This window comes from Chelmon rostratus, chromosome 24, assembly GCF_017976325.1.
Source record: "Chelmon rostratus isolate fCheRos1 chromosome 24, fCheRos1.pri, whole genome shotgun sequence".
In the NCBI taxonomy this organism is placed as follows: Eukaryota; Metazoa; Chordata; class Actinopteri; order Chaetodontiformes; family Chaetodontidae; genus Chelmon; species Chelmon rostratus.
In genome coordinates this window covers 8,212,840-8,237,321 of record NC_055681.1, presented here as the reverse complement: position 1 = coordinate 8,237,321, position 24,482 = coordinate 8,212,840, and the positions used below count along the sequence as shown (strand labels likewise).

The 24,482-nt window shown below is 42.9% G+C and overlaps 1 protein-coding gene across 1 annotated transcript in view; it reads right to left on the bottom strand.

Moving 5' to 3' along the window:
• LOC121627357 (neural cell adhesion molecule 2-like) overlaps window positions 1-3,530 on the bottom strand; it is a 270,448-nt gene extending 266,918 nt beyond the window's left edge. Inside the window, exon 1 of the mRNA XM_041966221.1 lies at window positions 3,479-3,530. Coding sequence (XP_041822155.1) covers window positions 3,479-3,530 — 52 coding nt within the window. The remainder of the gene's footprint in view (window positions 1-3,478) is intronic.
• Window positions 3,531-24,482: the final 20,952 nt, after the last annotated feature.

The window sequence follows — 24,482 nt, the reverse complement described above, 5'->3', positions numbered from 1 at the left end:
TTCTGGAACGGCAGAGAGAAGGCATTTGGGCAAACTTTTAGTCTCGCAGTCTGTGATGACTGTTTAATTATTTAATACTTCTACAGTCTTTGAGTTAGCAAATAGACCAGAACATACCCAGGTAGGAGTTAGAAAAACATGCCGATGTCATATGTCAAAAGACTGCTCATTTCCTTTTCGGCCTCATTTCCCCCATTATATTCTCAGCAAGCTGACAAAAATCCTGCAGCACAGATGCTTGGCAGTGCTTTTCTCATGCATCCAGGTGTTTAGAATATAACACTCTCCTCCTGTCTCATATGCAGCGTACAAATTCAATGCTAGGGTCTGAACTCGGCGGATCGAGTGCTAAAGGGCACACATGAGAAATCAAAAGCTTGCAGGCAAATAAATAGCATATCCATAACACTGAGATTGCCCTTTGTACAATTCAGAGGCCTGCTGACTAGAGTCGTTCCTTAAATTGATTTCTCATATCCGGCTGCCTCGAGGGGCCGATTCCATTTTCATATATACACTGGCTCTCTGTATGTATGCTGTCTGTCCTAGTCTATTAATCAAATAATGCAATCAATTTCACCTTGCAGGACCAAGACACGCGCCATTTCTTTCCTGAACACCTTTGCATGTCTTTTATAGGACTTTGTGACTGCTGTTGTATGGTGGTGCACTGTGGCAGTATCAAGTTATCAGCATGGCTGGAGCTATAAGCAAGCTTCTGTAGCAGGAGCTTCTCGCAAGAGTAGTAGTGCAAATTCATAAATATTTACCTGATGATTCATTTGTGTACTTTGAGGCTGAGTACAGTATGCATGTGTGGGTAAGTGTGTGTGTGTGCCCCTGCATTTACAATCACTCATGTGAACATGTACATAAACGAGAAGAAAAGGATGCAAGCAAACCTCAAACACACGCATAAGCCGGAGCTCAGGGTGCAATGAGAGACACTTAAGCACAGGGGCATAAATCTTTTAAACCCTGAGCCACTGACATTTCCCCCCCAGAGATACAGCAAAATATCTTAATTACGCCACTTAACATCACATCGGCGAGTCCCGGGTGAGCCCAGGCAAGCATATAATTCATTGTACTGAGCATCGGTAAAAGCCAAATACATAAACCTTCAAGGATGCATACTCAAGTGTGGGGCAGACGGGGAGCTGGGACTTCAAAAGCAAATGTTTTCCTTCAGGAGCCAGAGGGGGTAGAACAGAGGAGATCTGCAGAGTTATTGTGGCAGGAGCCAGGGCACCTGGCTGACTCCCGCTGTCGTCATAAAGCGGTGGACTGGTCTTTCTGGTTCTCGTGCTATCACTGACGGTTAAGTGTCCTGCTCCGAGGCCCCGCATCGACAAGACACTCAGAACTCAGCATCCTGCTCAGGCACCAGAACATGCCCTTCAAGTCAAGACTAGCCTCATTATTCACATTACAGCGGGTTCTCTGCATTGTTAATAGGTCAATTTGTGTGGACTTCACTATGATGAAAAGTATGATAAGAATGGAAATTGGTTGGTCGGGTGATGTAACACTACTGCAACAAAGGGAAAGAAACAAAGCAATGAATATTCCAGTTAAGGCTTGTGAACAGGATAGCCTATCTCTCTTTGTTTCACCTCAGTGGGATCCCATGTAAGAACAACTGAAACTACAAGTCACTGGTGCTCCTCATCTTCCTGTCTATTCATTAAAATGCTGGATACATGAACTGCCAATAAACTACATCACCTTTTAAAATGCTGAAGTGGCTTGAGGCATCTTACTCATGTACACTTGAAATCGTCATTTTGAGGGTCTGCTGCTGCTTTCATGCCACGAGCCACCAAAACAAGCACACATGAAATCATGAGGGCTCCATCTGATGCAGCTTTGTCCCAGAGACATCCACATGACAAGGCAGCTACTGGTTTATAATCTTACATTCTATGCAAATTTCCTTGGGACAAGTGTTAGAATTATGCATTTGTAGTGTCAAAGGGACCGGTTATTAAAATTCATAGTCATTTTTACACCTCCTCAAACTGGGGTTATGTGCAGCATACTGGAGTGTCGTAAAAATATATCTATGAGTCTCCATTTCTTCCTCTGGATCCTTTGAAACCTCCTAAAGGAGCCCTCCTAACCCCCTCTATGAGACCCGCTACCCTGAAGGACTCCAGCAAAGCAGTGTGAATGAATGAGATGCAACATGCTTTAACCACCACTGGCTTATGGCTCCACTCTTGGCACCACTTTGCAGCGCTCTACCCCCACCTGCCGTTGTGCGTCAGGAGCCCAGTGTGGCCAAGCACTGAAAAAAAAACATCGAACAACTCTCTCTTTTTGGTTTTCAGTCATGAGATGTGCTGTTTGTTTTTAACAAGTGGAGAAATCTCGCCGAGGGGATGAGATAACCCGTCTTATCCTCGATGCAAATTGACTTGTTGCGAGATTTTTTGGAATACAGCAGCCCGCCTTAAATGCATGTAAATTGCTGCTGAAAGAGATAAAATAATCTCTCCCTCGCAGCAAATCTTTTTCGCTTTAAGAATTGGATTAGCAGTAAATGTGAAGCTACAGGAGTTGGGTATTTTTCGCAGTGCTCAGCCGGCGATGACACGGCGATGCGCCTCACTTCCCGGGACACAGTCAGGAGACATGCATGAGGGGGGAAAGGGCCGAAGGCGACTGTGCAAACGCTTCCTGCCAGAGCTTTTTCAGCAGCGGTCACTCAGGTAAAATGTTTATTTACCTCCGCGCGTGCAAACCACGCACATTGGCGCGCGCACAGAGACAATCATCGCCCGTCCGCACCAGGTGCGCCAGCCACGCCAGAGACACCCAATTAACGGCGCGGTGTCACTCCTCTGTCACAAATGCGGCTCATATTTCCAAACTTTCCGGAGCATTTTCAGACTCTGAGACCGCATCACGGGGCCGATGTGGCCGCGCACAGCCCGCGCACAGGATGCAGAAGATGCTCCACCGTGCAATCTCCGATCTACAGTGTGTTTCTACAGTGTACAGCAAGACAGAGTGGACTGGACAGAAGACAAGAAAGGCGGAGGTCCACTTGGAAATTAATGTCTCCATGATGCCAGTTTTAATTTGATCGATTCTGGCGATTCAAGCAAATCAGATCCACACACCAAAACGAGGCAGCTGCTCCTAAACATGAAAAAAAAACAACAAAAGAACAAGGGCAAGGCATGTCATATGATGAAGAACAGTTTTTCTTCCATCTTTGCCTGCGAAGTACAGAGTGTGTATCTCATCAGCTCACCCACCCTGAAAACAGGACCCCATCATAATCCCTCTTGAAAGCATTCTGGCCCCTGCAAGACGTGCCTCAACTACAAAACAACGTCCAGTTAAACAATCCACCCCTCTCTCTCCCTCAGCTCTCTGCCTGCTGCAGATCACGATGGCAAAATACACTCAACTTGTCCACAAAGTCACCAAGCTCGAGGCTTCCACGCACTCACGCGCGCATCCCTACCTTGGCTGCCGCAGACGAGCACCCCGAGGAGATGGACGAGTTTGAGCATCATTTTCGGGCAGGCTTCGCGCTGCCGGACGCTGCTTTCGGCTGCTGGAAAAACACGACAAGTGCGACACACACGCTCGGCTCCGTTCATCCGTCGTCTCGAGCTCCGCTGGCGACTGATCTGCCTCAGTTCCTTCCTTCCCTTCCTTTCTATACGCGCGCTCCCGCTCGGCGCTCGTTCACCGCACCCGCTCTGCGCTGTGGACCCCCCCCCCCCAGCATCACTCCTCCTGCAGCCTCGCTGCTCGAAGCTGTTGATGAGAAGCAGACAAGAAGGAAGAGAAATCGAACCAAGCATGTTGGAGCTTTGCGCGACTTTAGTGGGTTATTTACAACATGCTGTAAAGTTGGAAGGGTAGCATCTTCAGAAAATAGCTTCATTCCAAGAGAGCAGAAATATAGCTGCCAATTCGCAGGAGTGTTTGTAGCAATTCTGTTGGCCCTTTTTAATACCTGTGGGATACCTCCAGCTGTGGGCCCCTTGCATCCACCACCTAGGAATAGCAGTGTACATGTGCAAGGACATTTTTACACTGATCCAAAACTTCTCTTACTTTTTTTTATTGCGGTTTGCTTATAACTTGCCGTAAATCATTAATTTCAGCCTGATGAACACCTGTCATGAGGGGGCATGCATTTGTGTGATCTGATCATTGGCACCCTTAAACTTGCCTGGCATGGCAACTTTTTTAGTTCTCTGTGTGGGCCAAGCTAATGAGCATGCTAATGGTCAGTTAGCATGAGGCTCAAGGTCGGTTTCAAAATGCGGCATCCTTTCCAAAGCGTGACAGGTGTCGCTGACGTATCACATCACAGTTAATCACAGCACCCTCATTCAGACAGTAAATGTAATCCACATCAGCTGCATCACTGTAATCAGGTTCATTTTTTCACCTTTAATTACAATTTTCTTATTGGAAGCCCAAAGAGCAACATCTGTCTAAGCTTTGTCAAAATTTAAGCATTTGTGTCACAGATGTAATGTTTTTCAATGAAACACAGCCTTTGATTGGACCGCATTTATTCTGAATTCTGGTATCTGCTTCAGGTAGTGTGCACTAATCAATACTTTTCTGTTAACAACTGGTGACAGGAGCATGCCAATGCTCCCAATGGACACGTGCCAAAAAGGGCTCCATGGCTGTAATTCCCCAGTTGCCCGAAGACCGATGCAATGGAGGTCACAGTGGCAGGCAGGAACAGACACAACCTGCCAACAGCCATCTAGAGGTGAGGTGTTGGCTCGCAGGATTTCGCCAAATTGTGCGAATTGTGTCAAACTAAGTGGGAACTTGTAAAATGGTGTGAAAGTCATTTCCCAGTCAGGCCTGGCTGCAAAACAGATTCATTTTTTTATCTTGTTATGGTCAGCCGAACTGCGGCGCAGTTGTTGCTCGAGTGGAGCTGACGAAGGAAGTGGGTGAATGGGTCTCTAAATGATGCAGCTGCTAACGGCCCATTGTCACTTTAATATTCAGAATTAAATTCAGGCTTTTTTCTTACACAGCTGCATCTCTGAGACGTTTAATATTCTTCCTGTTTCTCCCGTTCTGAAAGGTGTGATCATTATATAAGAAAATGAATCACAGAGTTTTCCTCAGAACAAGCACTAGTGTGAATTCCACATCCATTCTTTCAGGGACAATTGGCTCGCCGATGGTATGAGGGCAAATTTATGGTTTTAACTGATTTAACAGCGGGACTCCGCGAGTCCTCGAAATAGCAAAGTTCAAGTTTTTCTCTACACGGTAATGTAAACTGCCCTTTAACAGGATGGCGAAGGCGCAAATAGACTTGGTAATGTCGAATAATCCAACCCCTGTGTGAAATACACTTGGCATCAACTGTTCTACATTTATACAACCACACTCTTGAAAGAAAAAATAACATTTGCTTGCAGCAAGAAGGTCCTGCGTGTAAATGCAGGGCTTGGTCTGTTGTGCATCTTTTATGCAAGTTCATGGATGTTTCCTTTGGGTGCTTTGGTCCTCCACAGTCCAGAGATGCAGAACTCCAGGTTTGTTTTTGCACATAGAAAATGAACAGTTGCATTCTTTAATCCTCTTTATGGAACACTTAAATTGCAACGCTCATGGTAAACGGTAAATTGACTGCGTTTAAGGCATCATGGTGACGGTCAAATAACATTAATGCTGTTCTGTGAACACTGAGCATGTCCACTTGTCATACGGGAAAACAGGAGGTGTACATATAACAGCAAATGACTATAATTTTCATGCTTTAAAAAGGCACATTTTCCACTTGCTTTACATGAATAATAACATAATCAGTGCTGTCAGGGTGTGACCAACTGTATTTTTTTTATTTCTAATTTAATTTTTAAAAATTTTATTTACTTTATTGATCCCAAAACTGGGAAATTATTCTCTGCATTTCACCCATCTCACCCCAGGAGCAGTGGGGGTGGGTGTGAGCATATTGGAGGGTTGGGTGCCTTGCTCAGCCGACTAACGGAGGGGGAGGGAATACTCCACCACACCCAAGTTTTCTGCCAGTCCGGTGGGGGAATCGAACCGGCGACCTCTGATCACCGCTTCTCCAGCCACTAGGCCCCCCTTTAAAAAAAAAAAAAAAAAAAAAAGTCTACAGTTCACAGCAAACATGTCACTGACATGGACCCGCCACTTCACTGTTGCAAAGTATTGCATAATGCAGCTTCCTTTGTACCGGGGGGAAAAGACTAAGTGTTTTGCACCAGTGGAGGAACTCGTGGTCTGTCTTGAAGTCAGTCTGTCAGCGATCGCTCCGTCATCACCGATGTCACCCGAGCAAGCCTGTTGCCTTAGCAACCAAGTTAAATGGCTGCACTGAAGAGCTCGGGAGTAATATGCACAGATAATTCATTGTTGGGGTCTATGTGGAGCTTAAACAAGTAAACATGTCATCCCCCTGAAGAGTGATGAAGACGCATTATTGCTTCAAGTTGATTAAAAAACTCTTACACTCTTACATTTCAAAGCCTTGAAGTTTGACCTGCAATTTGAAAACGCCTTCATGAGCCCCAGAGCTGCACTTCTTCAAAGTGTGAAAACACTGTGCAGTGGTTGATGTCAACAGAGTGATCCATAGTCTTCCCTCGATTTTACTGCGTGGGGGACAAATAGCCTTCATCACGTTAGCTCTGAACAAATGTGCATTGCCCTGCTCACTCACAAGTCTTGTCAAAACTCTACACTTACTGTGACCTTTGCAGAAAATCAAAGCAAATACCACAAATTATATATGGGGATTGACTGGTAGAAAATTACATAATATACTACGAAAATAAGAATTTGTGTGTTTCACCATGTTGCACCACCATGCTTCTACAGTAGCCCCAAATGGACAAACCAACCACTCTCTGTATGGGAAGGTGTGGTGAGGGTATTGGAATCTGCTGGTTGGAATCTGCAATCTCAACACTAGATGCCACTAAATCGTATCCACTGTCCTTTAAGTACAACTTGTACTTGACTTGAAAATTTCCAATTTTCTGCTTTCTACGCCAATACATTGTGAAATATTCACTCTACACTTGTTGTATCTGAAAGCTTTAGTTGTTACTTTGCATTTCAGGGTGTCATGACCACGTTCAGGCAGCGCTCAGTATCCTCACATTGTTATTCCTGTCTCTTAAGTACAGGATCTGCGTACTTCTTCCACTACTGATTCATGAAAGTGTTTACAGAAAAGGACTGTATTTACATTTGTTGTGATCTTGAAGATAATTTGGCAGTTGCAAGCATAATTGTGGCTCAGTTGTAGGCACATGTGAGCCAAATGCTTCATGATTGAATCAGATAAGATATCCAAGGATGTTTTCACAATTTGTGTCGGCAGGTCTGTTTCAAGAGTGCAGATCAACCTTAATGTTTGATCTGCTTTCCAATTATTTTGTGGTGAAACATTAAATAATAAAACAGAAACATGAAGGAAAATGTGAGAGGTCTTTTCCCAATCAGACTGTTCGTCAGTGAGAAAATGGTGTTTACGCACAAGTCAACGCCAAAATAAACATCTCATATCATGCTTCCTTCTGGGATCTGACACACATGTAGAGCATTGACCTGCTCCATGCCAGAGGGACGGGGAAACCCACCAGCTTTGTCTCTTGTCTTTCAAAATATGTTCACAGTTTTTTTCATCCCTTCTGATCTCCCCAAAGAAAAAAACATGTTTTTATAGATTCCTCTTACAGTGAGCGGGAGTACGTTGTATGTCAAAACATCAGCTCCCCCGATACTATGCCACACTGCATTATGACGTTGCATGAAAGCAAGATACACATTTCCATGAAACAAATAGAGTTATGCACACCATTGCCTAAAGTGTTTTCTCTCTCAAGTGTAAAGAAAACTCTGTGTGTTTGGTGAAATTGAGGCAGAGAAAAACAAGTTAAAAAAAAAAAAAAGCCTGCCTCAGCAACTTCTCAAACACAAAACACACTTTATATTCAACACAAGAAAAGAGGGATTATTATGATTAATGTGGTGCACGGATGTTTTTAAGCAACTGACAGAGAGCAGCGCTGCTGGAACAGTGTTGATTCAGAAAAATTACACATGCTTTACGTTCTGTGTATATAGTAAATGGTCCAAAGTGATGTAGACGTAGATAAATTGAACGCGTGTCAGCCTAGAAGGGGCATCCAGATGGTGGACCCCTTCAGAGCAGGCTCAAACTGTCAACCTCAGCAAGTCGTTTTAAGGAGCCTGAAACGAAACATGAACAATTTGCAAATGTGGCTGCTGGATGGATGTTTACATGTTCTGTTGCCCTGATGCCCTTTGAAAATGCTGTTCTATGACCTTCTCTGTTATTTCACGCACTTACAAAACACAATGAAAGTATGGTTCGAATTAGAGACTTCAAATGAATTCATTCAGGAATGTATGAGAATTAGCAGTGTCTCATGCACAACTTAATGCAAGTTAAGTCATGAAAGAACTCAGGTATTATGAATGTCTTCTTCAGGCTAAATCTGCAGTTACAGGCCAAACTGCATTCCTGTTTTTCTTAAATTCTACACCCATGCATATATTTATTTATTTCCACTGTGACACTGTGCAATCGAGCAAATACCTAACATAACTTATCCATAACAACCATGCACAATTTTTGCCTCAATCCTTGTGCAATGTATCTTAATACTTTGCATTTGCAATATATTTTTTATAGTCTTTTGCATAAATTGTACATATATACAGTCAACTTCTGATTTTGTATTTCATATTTTGTATTTTCCATTGCCTTTGCTATCGCTATTTTCTTCTGATGCTGCCTGTGACACCAAATTTCCCCAGCTAGGGATAAATAAAGTTTATCTTATCTTAAAAACTGACCAGTCACAGCAATGCACGTGTATTCTGTTCCAAGTGCTGTAATCATGAATAACTAAGCATTACCAAACACAGTGCTGACCTGGTTCCCTCTTTAACACTGATAAATAAAATAAGATTCATTGCTTACTTTTATTTTTATCATCATCATCATTTTCGACAAGCAGTTTCAGGTATGCAAAATTAGTATAAAGTGAATTTTGTAAATGCACTAAATATCCTACTTTTGGCCACTCTTCTCAGGCATCCTTATTATGTTTTTTGAAAAAAGCAAATATAAAAAAAAAATTGTGTAAATTCAGTCAGCCTCAGTATAATTTTGCCAAATTAATCAACTAATGCTGAAAATATTTAATTTAAACAGACCGACAATCATGAGACACTGTTAATTGTGTGCTCCTGATGGTTAATGAAGAATGACATGAATTAATTAATTCTTTTCATGCAGGAGGTGATAACTCACCTCTACCACCAAGTGTTCCCAACGTATTGCATCCTCACACTGCACAGTAGTTTGATGACCCAGGTTCACACCCTGTTTCCAACATGTTCCACTTAGTGGAAAGATTTTTGCAGCAGCATTGAACAGTTTGCAAATGGTCACTTTTTGCTGAAAACACATTTTTAAATTCAGGTTTGTGGTGTATGCGCATGACTGTTAGGAGACAGGGTTCAAACATGACAATGGCACTGCTGCATGATCACATAACTACAGAAACAGGAAAACGTAATGGGCCAGGAGTCATGATAGTTTCACAGCAACTGCCAAACCAGAGGCCTTCATCAAATATGCAAATGAGGCAAAAGCCATATTGAGTCCACATAGCTTTCAACCAAGTCAACCTTTCAGTGCTTTTATGTTGATGAGAGAGCCACAGGGGTAATGGCTTGTTTAACACTTTACTGGCTCATCTTTAATGTGAGTCAGTTCTATCTTTGGCCTAGAGGGAAGACCAGCCACTCCACCAGGCTGTGATTGAAAAACCCCAGGAGAGCCTCCACACAATGTGGACCGCAGGTAGAGGAACCCCTTCATACAAATCACAGACAGCACACACACATTGTCTCCCTGTCTTTGTGAAGCACATGTTCACACCTGCTCTATCTTTCTGCTGGCCAACAGGACAAATCTCCAAAACGCAGGCAAGATATCTTGGTTTCCTCAACATTTCAATCCTCGGTGGGATACTGCACACATAAATCAACAACAAATCCCTGCACTAATTGCATCTGGACTGTCTGTGAGGGCTGGATGCGACAAACAGATGCTGGTGGTGGCTTTCTCATGCTATAGGACTCCTGCAAATTTGTTTCACTGTTTTGGAGGTTTTGGTCAAAGTTCCCATCGTTCTCTTAAAGATCAAGTTAAAGTCAAAAGAACAGTTGTGCAACTGAAAACTGACAACACTCCCCTGTTACTATATGTTGTAAAAGAACTAACAAATCACACTTTTGCCGGTGAAAACACACTTAATAACTTAAAAAAGAGGGACTGTTGTGACTTTGGGTCGCCACAAAATTCAAGCAAAACAACAGCTAGACACTGTTCAGCAGGACAGGCAGCGCAGGTTCACATCCTGTGTCCAACGTGTTCAACATAAACTTCAATTTTACCTTCATCACTTTGTCTGAGAGTCTCACCAAAAGCTAGCACAGTAATAAGCTCCCTGGACAAGCTAACTGCGCATTAGCTGGGGCAACTTGTCGGCTAACCAAGCTAGCTGTCTGGTTAGCACAGCAAACCTACCTATGGATAATATACAGATTGTGTTGTGTTGCAGAAGGGATCGAGAACAGCAAAGACAGGGAAAAAGGTTCCAGCTGGGAGAAACTGAATCGTAATGCCAAGCGAAGGTATTTGGACACACTAAGTGCGAGAAACAACTTAGGATCCACGTGGCATGGCAGCACAACTCCACCCACACAAGCGGACACTAAAACGATGTTTTTTGACTGCGTTCATGCACACTGCGTGAGTTTAAAAGCTACAGATTCCCAGAAGCTCATGAACAGTTTTGCAGCGGCTGCATGTGAGAGCTGCTAACTCACAAGCAGGTTTAACCACCAGAAGACAGTCATACTGTCGAAGGTAAGGTGGCTCCTCTTTAAAAACACTCAGCTGTGTGGTTCCTTCATTGAGCCACAGGCTGTATTTGCGAGCATTTGGTTTCACTTGAACATTCTGTGGAATCAGTTTCTCCTTCTGTAGCTGATTGAATAAATCATTTGTGTTCATCGTTGCATGGTGTGTAGCTGTTGCTGTGCAGTAACTACTTATTTGAGATGAAGGTGGTGCGACCTGTTTCCCTGCATAAAGGCCAGTGCATCATTGTCCGCCAGACTGACCCACATCAGAAGTGCAGGTTTGTAGCCTGAAACATTAGATCTACTTTAAGCTGCAGCCTTCTGTAGTTTTACTTATACTATAATACTGAAGCCATGAACTATCAGAGGAGGAAGTTCTTGCTTTGCAGGTGTTGTGTCTCAGTCATGTGAAGTACATGCGAGTGCTTTTCCGGAGTTGTAACCGCTGTTGCTTATCTTATGGAGAGCTGACGGTTTAGCTGGCATCAGGCTTTTTCTCCAGTCGATCCACGGTGAATTCATTTCTTTAATTTTCTAGTTCCACAGCTGGGATAACTCTCATCCGTGAACACTGATTTTCCAAGTCTCTAACCAACACGTTTTCTTGCCCTGTTGGCTTTGGAGAGCGGCCACCGCAGGAAAACTTAAATCTTTTGAGCTGTGTTATATTATTACTGTAAATATATTGTGGAACAACCCTGCTGCCGGTCTACCTCTGCCTCCATTACATTTGATGTAGTTCCTCGTCTGTGCACTCTGGTTTGAATAAAAACGGTTTGGTGTCAAAGTGAAATGACTCAGTCCTCCTCAGAACAGTCCACTGAATAAGCAGCTACTGCACTTAGCTGTGTTGAATTTTCTCAGAAGACGACAGCATAAGAGTTAAGTGTTTTCAGCAAGTGAAATGTCAGACTGACCTGGGTCAAAGCTGGGTCAGGGAGTTGTCCTCTGCAGCAGAAAACTTTGGAAGTAAGCACTTTCATTTCAGAAAGGCCTCAAGTGTCTACTCAGACCAGGTTGGTAGATATATTACTGTATCAGGATTGCTACAAACTGAGAGATGCACACTGGTCAATGTTAATGTCTTGTCAAAAAGGACATTGATGGTAGATTTCAAAGGCCTTCCAGGCTCCATAAAGAGCAAAGCCCAGACAGAAGCTCTGTTAGGCTGCAGAAACAAGACGAGGGCAGCAAGAAAAGCTCCAGAGGAAAAACAAGCAGAGCCTCGGCAGGCTCATTCCACCACTGAAGACACAGAACTGGGTGAAACAGAAGAGCGAGTGCTGGTCATCAATTATCAATCCTCTAATACCTGCACTGCCATCAACACAGGAAGCAGCAACACCGAGAGGAGAGAAGGAACAACACCAAGAAACAGTGAGAGGGAATGCAGGTTAATTAGACGGTGGTCTAATAATGTTCATTGAATCAGTCTATAATCATTAAACTGAGATTCACTGTGCATGTTATCATGCTTGTTGAATCAGAATGTGAAAAAGTGCAATTTAACAAATAAAGTTAAACCCCTTACAGGTGGAGCACGTATGACTAGCCCATGTGCAGAAACATTGTTGAAAGGTGTGACACATTATTTAACACTTCTTAAATTCAGAGCATCCAATCTGTTGATGTGTGATTAGTTTTGTCGAGCCACGACTTTAAGCACTTATTATTCTCTGTAAGGCATACGACATGTGTCAAAGGATGAAAATCTTCTCCTGAAGGAAAGCCTTTCATTCTTGCACTATTAGACAGTTCTGTTAGACAGAAAAGGGAATATGATTTGCAGCTTAAGTCAAAAGCATCACTTAAACCCATCAAACATCCATTAAACATCATTTTTAATCTCAGTCCATTGATCCAGAGTGCTGCAGATCAACAACTGAATCACAGCTATTAAATTAAAAGGGTTCCTACTGGATGATACCTGACAGAGCATATGGTGAAAATGAATTTGAAATACACTTTACTTGCGGGACGGAAGATAAAAGATAATCCCGCTCGCTGTCTCTGAAGATCAAAACTACAGCAGACAACTTGAGGAGGATCCTTGTCAGGCTGAAATACTTTGTTTGTTCATAAAATGCTACATTAGCCACCTTCTTTGTGACTTTCTCTCTGATGGTGGCCATTCGCAGGCCGCCGTCTGACTGCACTTCCACTCGAGTGCAGGAAAACCACGACACACAGCCGGGGCCACTCGGAGCATATCTTTTGTGGATTGGTGTGGGGCAAGGCAAACTTTGTTCGGACTGCATCCATAAGTAACTTTTACAGTCTGTCAGTTGCCTCGGTCACACAGGAGCCGTAAAACTCATTTGTTTACTCAGTTTATGGGGTAATTTTGCCATTAATTTAACACCACAATTAGGACTTTAAGATGTCTGGAACTTCTCATCAATTATGCAGCACTTTAAAACTACAGGATAAAATTTTTTTCCACAGTCTTTTTACTGTTATAACCTCTGACCACACACATAAAACCAACAATATTATCTATGTGTTGCTTTTTTCCACAATCCACACATGGCACATATTACTCACTGTGGTGCGTTCAAAGACTTCAAAGCGCCCATGTGATGGTAGGAATAAAGCTAACTGTGTATGGGATGTTATTCAAAGCTGCACCAAACAATATTTTTATTTTACCAAAGGCACGAATGACTGCGCAATGTGAAAGCGGTCACCCAAAGTGACAATTATCAGCGACTCTGCAGCTCCCCGGAGCTCAACAGAGCATTTTAACATCTTTCAGCTCGTTGTTTTGGTTTCACAGCTGAGACAAACCCACTAAACAGCGACAGACAGCTGGTGGGCATAGTGGAGCGTTTAAGGAGACTGAATATTGGACTTCTTCAGGTGGACAGAAACATTCCAAATGAAAGCTAATAATGCTACCCGTCCTTGCTAACATGCTAGCCATATCAACTTATTGAGGTGATAATAAACCAATGTTGTTTTAAAAGCTTGTTCCACTTCCCCCTGTGTGGCTAAAAAAAAATATATGACTGCTTTGAGGTGATGAAGGATGAATGGGCTGATAGGACAGACAGATGGGCGGGAAATGAGTTTGTTTACACCTGTTGGTGCAGGATGAGGTCACCATAAAACTTGTCTTCCAGGAACTGACAGTTTTCTCAAAATTGAAGTGTCCATTTCTTGAGGTCTGCAATGATTCAGGATAATTTATGTCAGCCTTCAAGGAATGGCAAACTCACTTCACAATTAAAGAAGTTGGGAAACTGAGTGAATTTATTGTTTCTATACCCTACGTCTGAACCTCCATTACCTAGCAGGCACTAAATCCAAAAGACATTCAGCATGATCAGTTTTGGCTGTGGTTCTCACGCAGCAGGCACGAAGCTGCACATGCATGGGGCTGTTCCTGAACATCCTTGAAGCAGGAGCGAGTGTGTGGGCAGCTGGGCGGATGTGAGGGGTTAGGTGAGTTTGTGGAGGGGAGTCTTGCAGAAAGTAATCCCCCAGCGGCACGCCAAGCGAGCCTCTCGGTGGTCAGAGGCTTTCGTCAGCCCGCTCATTAAAGCCCCCCTATCTCTTCTTCTCTCTGCTTCAAATTGCCTTCCCAGCCTCATACTGCGCTGGGGCCAGAGGGTCGACAGATTATCTTCTTAATCCCGTTAATCCGTCCTCACATCAGTCCGGGATGATTCTCACCATAATTGTATTCGCTGCCGCCTCAATTAGAAAGAAGCAGGGGTCTGAGGAAATGAGGTGGAATGAGACATCATGACGGATCAGCGGCGAGGAGGCACATATGTTTGTGGGCCGTGTGTGCGGAGCGTGCATGCGTAGAGGAGCGAAGCGGAGGTCAAGGCTGTGAAAAGTGGTCGGGTTTGGTTCATCGCTGTGGGTGAAACGGCGACAGCAGTTCAGCGAGGTGAAATGGTGACTGCCTGACCGCTCTGTGCTCCTGTCCTCTGCGGTGGCCTGAGCTCATAGCACCGTTTAACAACTGAACCACTGGGCGCAGTGACAGCACTGTGCATCCGTGTGCATCAAAAGATCGAACTCACAGATATGACTACTCCCATGCTTGCATGCACATGTGTGAAGTGTGGAAATAATATGTAAATAACATGAGTTCACAGAGCATGAGCTTCTCTGTGCTTCTTTCCGCTTCTCCCATTATCCCTGTCAGTGTGATGAGTCAATGGTTAACCACTCCTAATGGGTGGACATTATGTTAATTAGAAGATCTATTAGCATCCTGTCAGATTAGGCTCAGCCGACACGATGCGCGGTCATAGGGCGAGAGGCTGAGAAAATCCAAGACGGGTTTTAGCCCTTGGAGAACTTTTCATTCCTAATGGTGCCACACTGTGTGGTGAATGTCTTCAAGATGGGAGTGATGCTATAGGTAATGGGCAGGAACTAAAGACTTCTAAAGAATGTGGTGCACCAGACTGAAGAGGCACTTAAATGTTTGATTGTACCTGAAGTTAGTTTTTTGTTTTTTTTATTAAAGTGGAGGAAGATTCAGTCTGTTGTGTTTTGTATTTGCTCCATTTGAGCGCACAGTGTCTGATTACAAGCAAACAAGCGCTCTGAAAGAAAAGACGGGATTCACCAGCTGATTGCTCATTGGTAACGCAGTCCCTGTAACTAAGCTTTATGGATTCATCCATCCACCCATCCATTAGCGGGCTAAGGAAAGTAGCCCTGATGCTGTTCTCCCCAGCTGCTTCCCCCTGGAAGAGGCGGATACCAATCACAATGGGATGCATTATGTCCTCAGCCTGTTCTGGGCCTGCCTTGGAGTCCCCTCTCCTCCTCAACTGGCTTCTTTCAATGCAAATGAGCCCCTTCCACATGTCCAAGCTCCTTACCAAGTACTTAATGGTCACCCTGCAAACAACACTCTTGTATCCACTTCTTTTGGTCACTACAAAAGGTCCCACAGATTGAAAGTTTCACATTCAAACTTGACTCTTCACTGCTACAACGTTCCTGCTAACACTGCACAAATCTGCCCTCACAGTTCATACCCTGATTTGTGAACAAGGCCTCATGACACTCCTTTATCAGGTGTAGCGACTCACTCCCAAAGCAAAGGGAACAATCCTCCTTTTCTCTGCAGAGCACCTCAGAATTGGCAGCGCCGACTCTTCTCCCTGCCACTCCAAATTTGACTGCAAGCTGCAGTGGTGCAAAGTCACAGGTCGATTAGACCAACACAACTACATCATCCGCTACGCTGATGTTACCGTGCTCCACCCCTCCGCTGCACCTAAAGATTCTGCCCATTGAAATCACAAACAGATTAAGCAACAACGTGGAGTCTTGGTGGATTCCAGGACCAAAATTATGGACTCCCCTGTATTTCACTCACTGCTGTTCAGAGCAGGAAGGAGCACAGGGATGAAATAGCTGAATACGATCACTGGTCCAGACTTCAATTTGCCCTCAATTAATTTTCTTGTGCCTGGCTTTTCAGACATGAGGAACTGCTGGCTATGCAGTGTCAACATCCATCTTTTAACCATGAAAAGTTGAAGACAGTCAGTGCAGAGGTTGTCCAGTACAAACAGAAGGAGTTAATATTGCATTCTCACCCCTGACAAACTGCACCACAGCACAGGAAACTTGGAGGGGGCTGAGACTGGCACCGTCAGTCCTTTCAGTGCCGTTATTTATTTGTTTTGAACGACCTATGCTGCACAAACAAACTGCACTAAAGGAGTAAATGGTCCATGCTGTGGGTCTAAAAACACTGCAAACATGGCTGATGTGAAGGTACACAAAGATGTTTTCCAGCGTGCGGGCAAAGTGTAAGATATCATGAACTATGACTGAAATTTTAGAAGTGAAACTGCAGTTGCTACTCATCCAGAAGTTGGCTGTTTTACTGTAAGTGGAATCATTCCTGAGCTGACTGTTTTCAGAATTTCATTTTGCAAAAACCTGCACGGCTCAATTCAGTCACATTGCAATTTCCACAAAAATAGACACCTTGTGTAATGCTGATATCTCATCCATAAGCTGAGTAAACTTCTTACCTCATAAAACCTTTTGCAATTTCCATCTTCATGATTGTCTTTTCAGTTGGATTGTTTACATCCATTTCACAGCTTACCTGTATACTGTATATTTTATTATGTTATCGACTGCAGTAACTTCATGATTATATCCAGAGAGTGTATTGCCCAGGGGCCCCACTTATCCACAGTGCTCCACTAGAATTAATATGCTACTTGATCCCACCATGGTTCAGTGCTCCGCTTCAGGTGGACTTTTACTCACTGTCGCTGTCTCTCTCTCTCTCTGTAACCTTTCCGGATGGTAATAGTCGTAATTTTTTCCCCTCTGCTGTGAAAAAAAAAATCCTGTGCATCATCCAGCATAAACGTAACACATCCTGAAACACCAAAGGCTCGCAAACATGTTGCTTCAGAGAATGAAAAAAGGTGCTGGGGGGAAATGGACCTGGACGAAAGGAAGGTGTGGTTGTCATTGCTGTGAATGGATTACTCCTTCAATCTCCCTGACCTTCAGTGTCCATGTCGGCTAATGTGAAGTCAAGCTCGGGCGACCTTTGGATTTTTACACAGGACTCCCGGCCCACCGACGTAACTCTTATCTTTCTCTGGGGCTGATAATACCCTCCCTCCCCCCACTCATCTTGATGTGGAAAAGTCAGCTTTTCTCATATCGCTAGATACAGTCAGAAAGATTATGACTTGGCAGGCGCATGTGTGTCCGTGTGTCTAATGTGTGTGTATTAGAGCAGTAACCTGTGCGACTGTAAAAGACAGAGAGAAAGGACATAAAACTGGTTCAATTGCCACACTAGAATAATGGCCCCTGATTTTTTCAAAGCTTTTCTATTTGAATAAAAGTGCAGTAATGACCTAGCTTACTCTTGCTGCTGTTTTCATCTTCGTAAAAAAAAAAAAAAAAAGAAGATCAAAATGCAAAATGCACATCAAACAGGGCAGCATTAGGAGTTGGAAAGCTGTGTTCTTGTTGTTCTTGATCAACAGCCAAGCTGCAGAATTTGCATCAATGTTTGCTTTAATCACTGTTGGGCAATAGCAGCTTGTAATAGCTATATAATAATCGCGGTTTAAAGTAGTCAAGCTCCAGCCAAACTACAACTTTGAATAAAATAGAGAGAAGCCTCTACATATATAACTCTTTTGCACAATGTAATGAGTTGCTGCACACTTTCAGTTTTGCGTTTATGAAAATGCAACTTTTCAGCCAGACACCCTTAAAAGGCATTAAGCTCAGAAACAATAACAAAGTCGAGAAAGCTGCAATTATTAAGAGATCATGAACACAGCAGGCAGTTAAGGGAAACATCGATCAAATACATCCCTAAAACAAGATGAACTATCAATAAATTAGAATGTGGTAGCGTGGCTGTGAGTGAGTATGCTTATTTCTTCAAAACTGCTCACACTCGGCTGGCTATTTCAAGTGCACAGGGGTGTAAACTGGAAAAGCATCAAACCTTAAATGAAAGTGTTAAATTCCTACTCACTGTCAGCAGTTTGTTTACTGTAAATGCAACATCCATAAGGTATCAAATCAAATATGAGACAGCAATACTTTCGGTACAAGCGCTGCAGGCTGAAGCAAACAATAAAACAGGAGTCAAGGATACAGAATACTGTTGATATATATACTGTTTTCAGGGATTTGAAACTGTAATTTTTTACAGGTGTTGACTTGACTGTTCCATTCCTGGTTACAATGCATCATTCTATTATAAACTAGAAGGGTGTTCAGTTTTATGAATTTGCAGCCTCTCAAAAAGCAGTTCAAATGAAGCGACCCATGAAAGGAAATCATCAGCATGCAGCCTGTAACGAGGGGCCACACATGGGAGGTCAAAAGCAAAAAAAAAAAAAAAAAAAAAAAAAACATTTGAAGTTTTGTTTGCAGGAAAATAAAGTTTATATCCTTTGTACAGGACATACAACAATAATCCCACTGGAATACATGTGAGAGTTTCCTATAACTATAAATCATCCTCAGGCTACAACTTAGAAATACTACTTTTAATGTACTGCCTTGACAACCATTTGTTAGTATGTGATGAATTACAGTAAGAATCTGATAGCTTTAATCAACTGTAAGGCCACAATTCTAACACCTGCTGCAGTGTAATGCTTGATTTAATATAGCCTATAGATAGTAAGCTGGCAGGTTATAAGAGCCTTGCCTCCATGCTCACAGCCACCAACAATGATGGGACGGCTGATGATGCCTGCTCCTACCACGCAACACTAGAACAGCTGCTTTTTATGACCCTGACTCACATACTGTATTTTAAATTACCTTGGCTGTGCAGTTGCGGAGCCTTTTCTTTACAGTACAGTGGCTGAGCTGTCGAGTGACAACCAGCAACATGCAGCTGCAGCACCATCGCACATGTGTATAAAGCCAACCAAGCCGCTGACAGTAACACATCTTCCCCATATGTGTCACATAATGAGGCGCTCATCAGCATGCGCCGGGACCTTCAGGACAATCATGCACAACAATGTCACATTAAACAAGCATACCTCAGTGCTTTATTATTCCTTCTTCCAATCTTTTTCTCCTGAACTGTACAAGAGACTTCATCGGGCCACTTGTGCACCGCAAGGACGAGAACTAAAAAGAACATCTGTTTTGACAAGTAAGTTCCAAGTAATTTGTTCACGTTGAAAAGAAGTGATGGATGTGAATACAGAAAGGTTCTGGTGTCCTCTAAAAACTAGGGCGCATAATCTCAAAAATAGGAAGGTTGCCTTAAGATGAAGGATGGTGCCATGCACAGATCAGTTCCCTGAAGTGAGATAGACAGCAGATCAGGATTTACAGTGTTCTTCTTGCTTGTCATGCACAACAACGCTACATAGGCGAGTGCAATAATTACATGGGAAATGACGCAGCGCCCCTGCCAGAGCTCATTCAGAGCTTCAGAGAAAATCCTGATTGATCCCCTTTTAAATACCAATCACTGTCAAAGAAAAAAAACAGACTGCAACATACATGTGGGTTGCATGGAAAATGATTGCAATTGGGTAAGTAGTGCAAGTAAGTGCAAAGTGTCGCAGTGTAGCCACGGTTAGCTTCAAGGAACACTGAAGCTAAGTTTGCTTATTTGGCTTTCTCTATATAATCTCTACTTGAAAGATAACTATTTTGATGAACTGATATCTTGGTTATTCACTTTGCTGTCCACAAAACGACTGCAAATGAGACAGCAGCTAATCATGATAGAAAAGACACTTCCTGTAAAAGCTAACCAGCTAAGCAGACCCTGTGGAATTATTGCAGTATGGTGTTGATAAGCTACTACTAAATCATATATTTAAATGTATTAAATTGCAAATTAATGTGTAATAAAATTGATCTTCCTAGTTACATTTTGTTTATTGCACTCTGTTAATATTATCCGAAGCCAGAGTACATTTTGCATATTATGTAAGCCATATGGCAATTATTTTAAGGGATAAAATAATCAGCCTCAAAAGGCATAAAATGAAAGTATGGCAACCTTTCTACGTGTTCATGAGTCATGAACACCGAAAAACAAGGCAGAGAAGAGCAGAACAGTGTCTGAGCATTCATATTAGCCACAAATAACATTAAAATGCCACAACATGACACTGTTTGATTGGCCTGAACTTTGATCTCTGCTATTATACAAGCAAAATTATCCATTGCTTGTATAATAGCAGAGATCTCCACTTTCAGCCAAATTATCAACCCTGCTTTAAGAGTACAGTGTATGTGCGTCCTATCCGTCGCTGCTTTGGAGGCATATGATAGAAAACACCCCTCACATATACCTGATGCCTTTCTTACATCAGGCAAATTAGCAGCAACATTGCTCATTGATCATTGCTTGGTGCTGTGTGTAAAAATACATATTTCATAATAATGCTCCTCTTCTAATATGATGACTGGCTCTCGCTTTAAAAGGAGTGATCAAAAGTGTTTTTTTACCACTACAGTTCCTCTGTTTTCTCTCCCTCTTTGAAGACACAATCAGCTGAATGACAGGACTTTTACCTCCACTGAAAACACACACAACTGCACACAGTCACGCTCTCAATTTTCTTTTATTTCTCATGTTATTTTTACATTTTGTTATTTTTCTCTCCTTCTCTTCCACCTTGTCAGTTACTGCTCCTCGTTCTCTTTGAGCTTCATAGATTTTATGAGCTCTCCTTTTTTAGTCCCAACTTCACAGATGGTTGTATCAACAGACTAATCAAAATTCTGAGGCTTTTTTCCCCCTTTTCTCCAGTGACGAGTGATCTCTTCAAGAGGAGGCTGTGCATCTTCACAAGGCTTTGGTATTGATCACGTAATCAAGGTCTCTTTTTGGACTTTCAAAAGCTTTTCACAATAATTTCATTTCTGAGCACTTGGCTAAAGCCTCCAGTTAACATTTTCTTGGCAATGCTAGCAAAATTAAACAGGGAATTAAAAACAAGAAGATAATAGAGGTTTTTAAAGGAATAGCTAACAGTGTTTTAGATTTACTTGAAAAATCTGCAGCTGCACCTGTAACTCCAACATGTCGCCTCATCATTTGTATCCCATTACCTCCTACAAGCTGCCACAAATAAGAATGCATTTATCATAATCCAGGGGTTAAACCAAGAGACAAGTGAGTTCAGTGATGTTGTGTTATTACATCTCTTTATCTTCAGTTTCAGATCATTTCATCATTAGTCCAGATCAGGGCTGCAGGCTGAAGAAGGCCGGCCATGAGGTTCAATTTGGCAAAATGTCTTTGCAGCAAAAGACGTTTAAAACATACTATGTAATTTGCCTGTAAAATGCTCTTCCAACATGTGGATCCCTCATTGTTAATTCTTTTTCATAATCTGAGCACAGCGGGCAGTGTGTGCAGGAAGTCAGTCAATTAAGAGAACCTGGGCTCCTTCTACCATTTTGCATCTTAACAATACAAGACAACAGATGTTTCGGCACCTGTGGAGTCTTCTTTTCAACCCTATCACCACGAAAAAAATCAATATTTCTGTAAAATCCGACATGTAGAGCACCCGACTGATGCTGGCATTGGTCGTAAATGGTGAGGTGAAGAGTTGTCCCATATATATACATCATATATTTGATATATTTTTTAGTTTCTAGATCAGTTTGGTCTTGCCTGGACTCAGTCTGGGACTGAGATTATGGATGTATTAAGAGAAAAGCTATGTTCAAAGATGGCATTCCAATCATTCCAATACAAGTTGATTACCAGGTACCAGCGCACATTGTCAGGCTTTGTCAGGTTTCCCCATGTCTGGTCCCATGGAGCACGTGCAGTAGAGCTCTGCTGTGCCTCAGAGACATGGTCTGGCTGATCCAGCTGACTTCCTGCTGGCCCCACAACATAAACGAGCACAAAACATATTTCTGAGATGTTTCAGATTTTGCTGAATCTAATCATAGACAGATTAACCTGTTCGGTGCACATCAGGGGAAAAATAAATCTGTAAACCCTCTCCAGACCCCGACCTACTGCCCTCTGTGCAGTGTGTACTGTAGGTACTCGCTTATAGCTACCATTAAGTCCAGTGCCGTAATGATTCATTTGGATTATTTAGGAGGATGCACCATATAATATGATCAAAAATAGTCATTGTTTTTGACTAGATTTTGACACAGGGACCCAGGACAAGACTAGACTATTAGCTAATAATACTGGACCTGCATTAGTTGATACTGTACTAATTTGCAATCAATCATACTACCACAACTAATTCACATGCAGTGCCCCGGGAGCTTTTGGGACTCTAGAGCAGCTGCTCACTTGGCAATTTTTTTTGACACATGCTCAACTGAAAACAGCACAAAGACAATATATTTAATGTTTGACCTCATCAGCTTCATTGATAACAGGTGATAGTATCATGATTGGGAATGAATCATCCTGGAAAGGTTCAGTCATTCACAAGCGAGGATCGATAGAGGTTCACCACTTTGTGAACACATGGTTGTATAAAGGATCTTGCTCTTTACTATCTTCCTCTTATTTGGAATCAGGGTTGTAATTCTACAAGCATGTTGTTCATGTTTCACACATTAGTTTAGCTTCTATCACGCATTTATTTTGAAAAGCACAAAAACCTTGAATAGTCAGAGGGAGGTAAAAGCAGAGGAGGTTGGGGGGAGCTGTTTGAGTTGTATCCAACCTGCACCATTTTCCCCAGCTATAAAACCCCATGCAGCACTCTCAACATTGATTTACAACAGCCATCAATCAGCCCTCCCCAAGTTGGAGAAACTTTCACTCATGGCTGACATAAAATGATATTATTATGGTAGGCCTGGGCTGCCTTTGGGACCTGGATGCAGCAGTGCTTTTGGCCTCCCCTTCCTTTCCCTTCCACCCGGGGTCACACTCCCTAAACAGGACCGGCAACAGGACAGGGATAAAACACTGTACCAAGGGAGCTGCCCCCTTCGCAACCTCCTTCTCAAGCCATCGATCTCACTCAGGGGCCTCTGCACTGGCCCATGGATCTCCCTGATTGAATTCCTCCTGTTCCCAAACAGATCCCCTGGTGTGGGCTGGCATGCAACAGGCAAGACATTATTAAAGTGGGTGAGAGCTGCTATGCATTTCTAACATTCCCCCCTATTTGGGAGGATACGTAACTCTCTGTCGAAAAGCTTCAGCTTCAACTTCAACTCTTATTTATTTACTTTAAACTGAGATTTAATTAGGTCTGAGGAATCCATTCAAAATGTATGCCTCCTCATTCGACCCGGTCACTCACCTCCACTCTCACACTGCTTCGTGTCTACATATGTGTGTAGTTGTGCATTTGACAGCCACCGCCAGCCCATGTGATTTATCCCGCAGTAAAACACTTGTTATGCAAAGCACTTATTAAAGCGTCAGCGCGGAGGATCGATAAACCATTCTTTACGGCAACAGCTTAAGAAAACCTGGTCATGGGGAGACAGCGTGCGGTGGTTTGCCGTGATATATGGCATCGCCGGGTCAAAATTAATTTACTGATGTGAATGTGAGGAACGCCATGCCAATAAAATGGCAGGGAGAAACTATTATGAATCAGCTTGCCTGGCTGTCTGTAACCATAAATACTAAAAACATCATTAGAGGCTTAGAAGGGAAACATCAATTATAACGATTATTGGCAATGGAAATCTATGGGACTGAGGAGGTACAAGCAAAAGAGCTCATGGGACTCTAATGACTGCCAGCAAAGAGTATTTGTGAATGATGTCTGTGAGCTGAGTACATAATTGTGTATGTGTTTACACAGAAAGTGAAGAGGGTGATGGAGAGGCAGATCACTCCGACGTGCAATCCAAACACAATCTATCGTCTCTGCGTAACACTGAGTAAGCACATTGCGATGTTGCGGTCTCTTCGCGAGATGGATTTAACCTTAACGGAGACCTGCGGTCCAGTGGATTACTGATCTGGTTCACTGCCTCAGATTCATTTGCATCAGATCGAGCCTGTACGGAAATGGTGTGCACTCTTTAAATGGGCCTGAAATGTTCACATGCACCATGTCTCC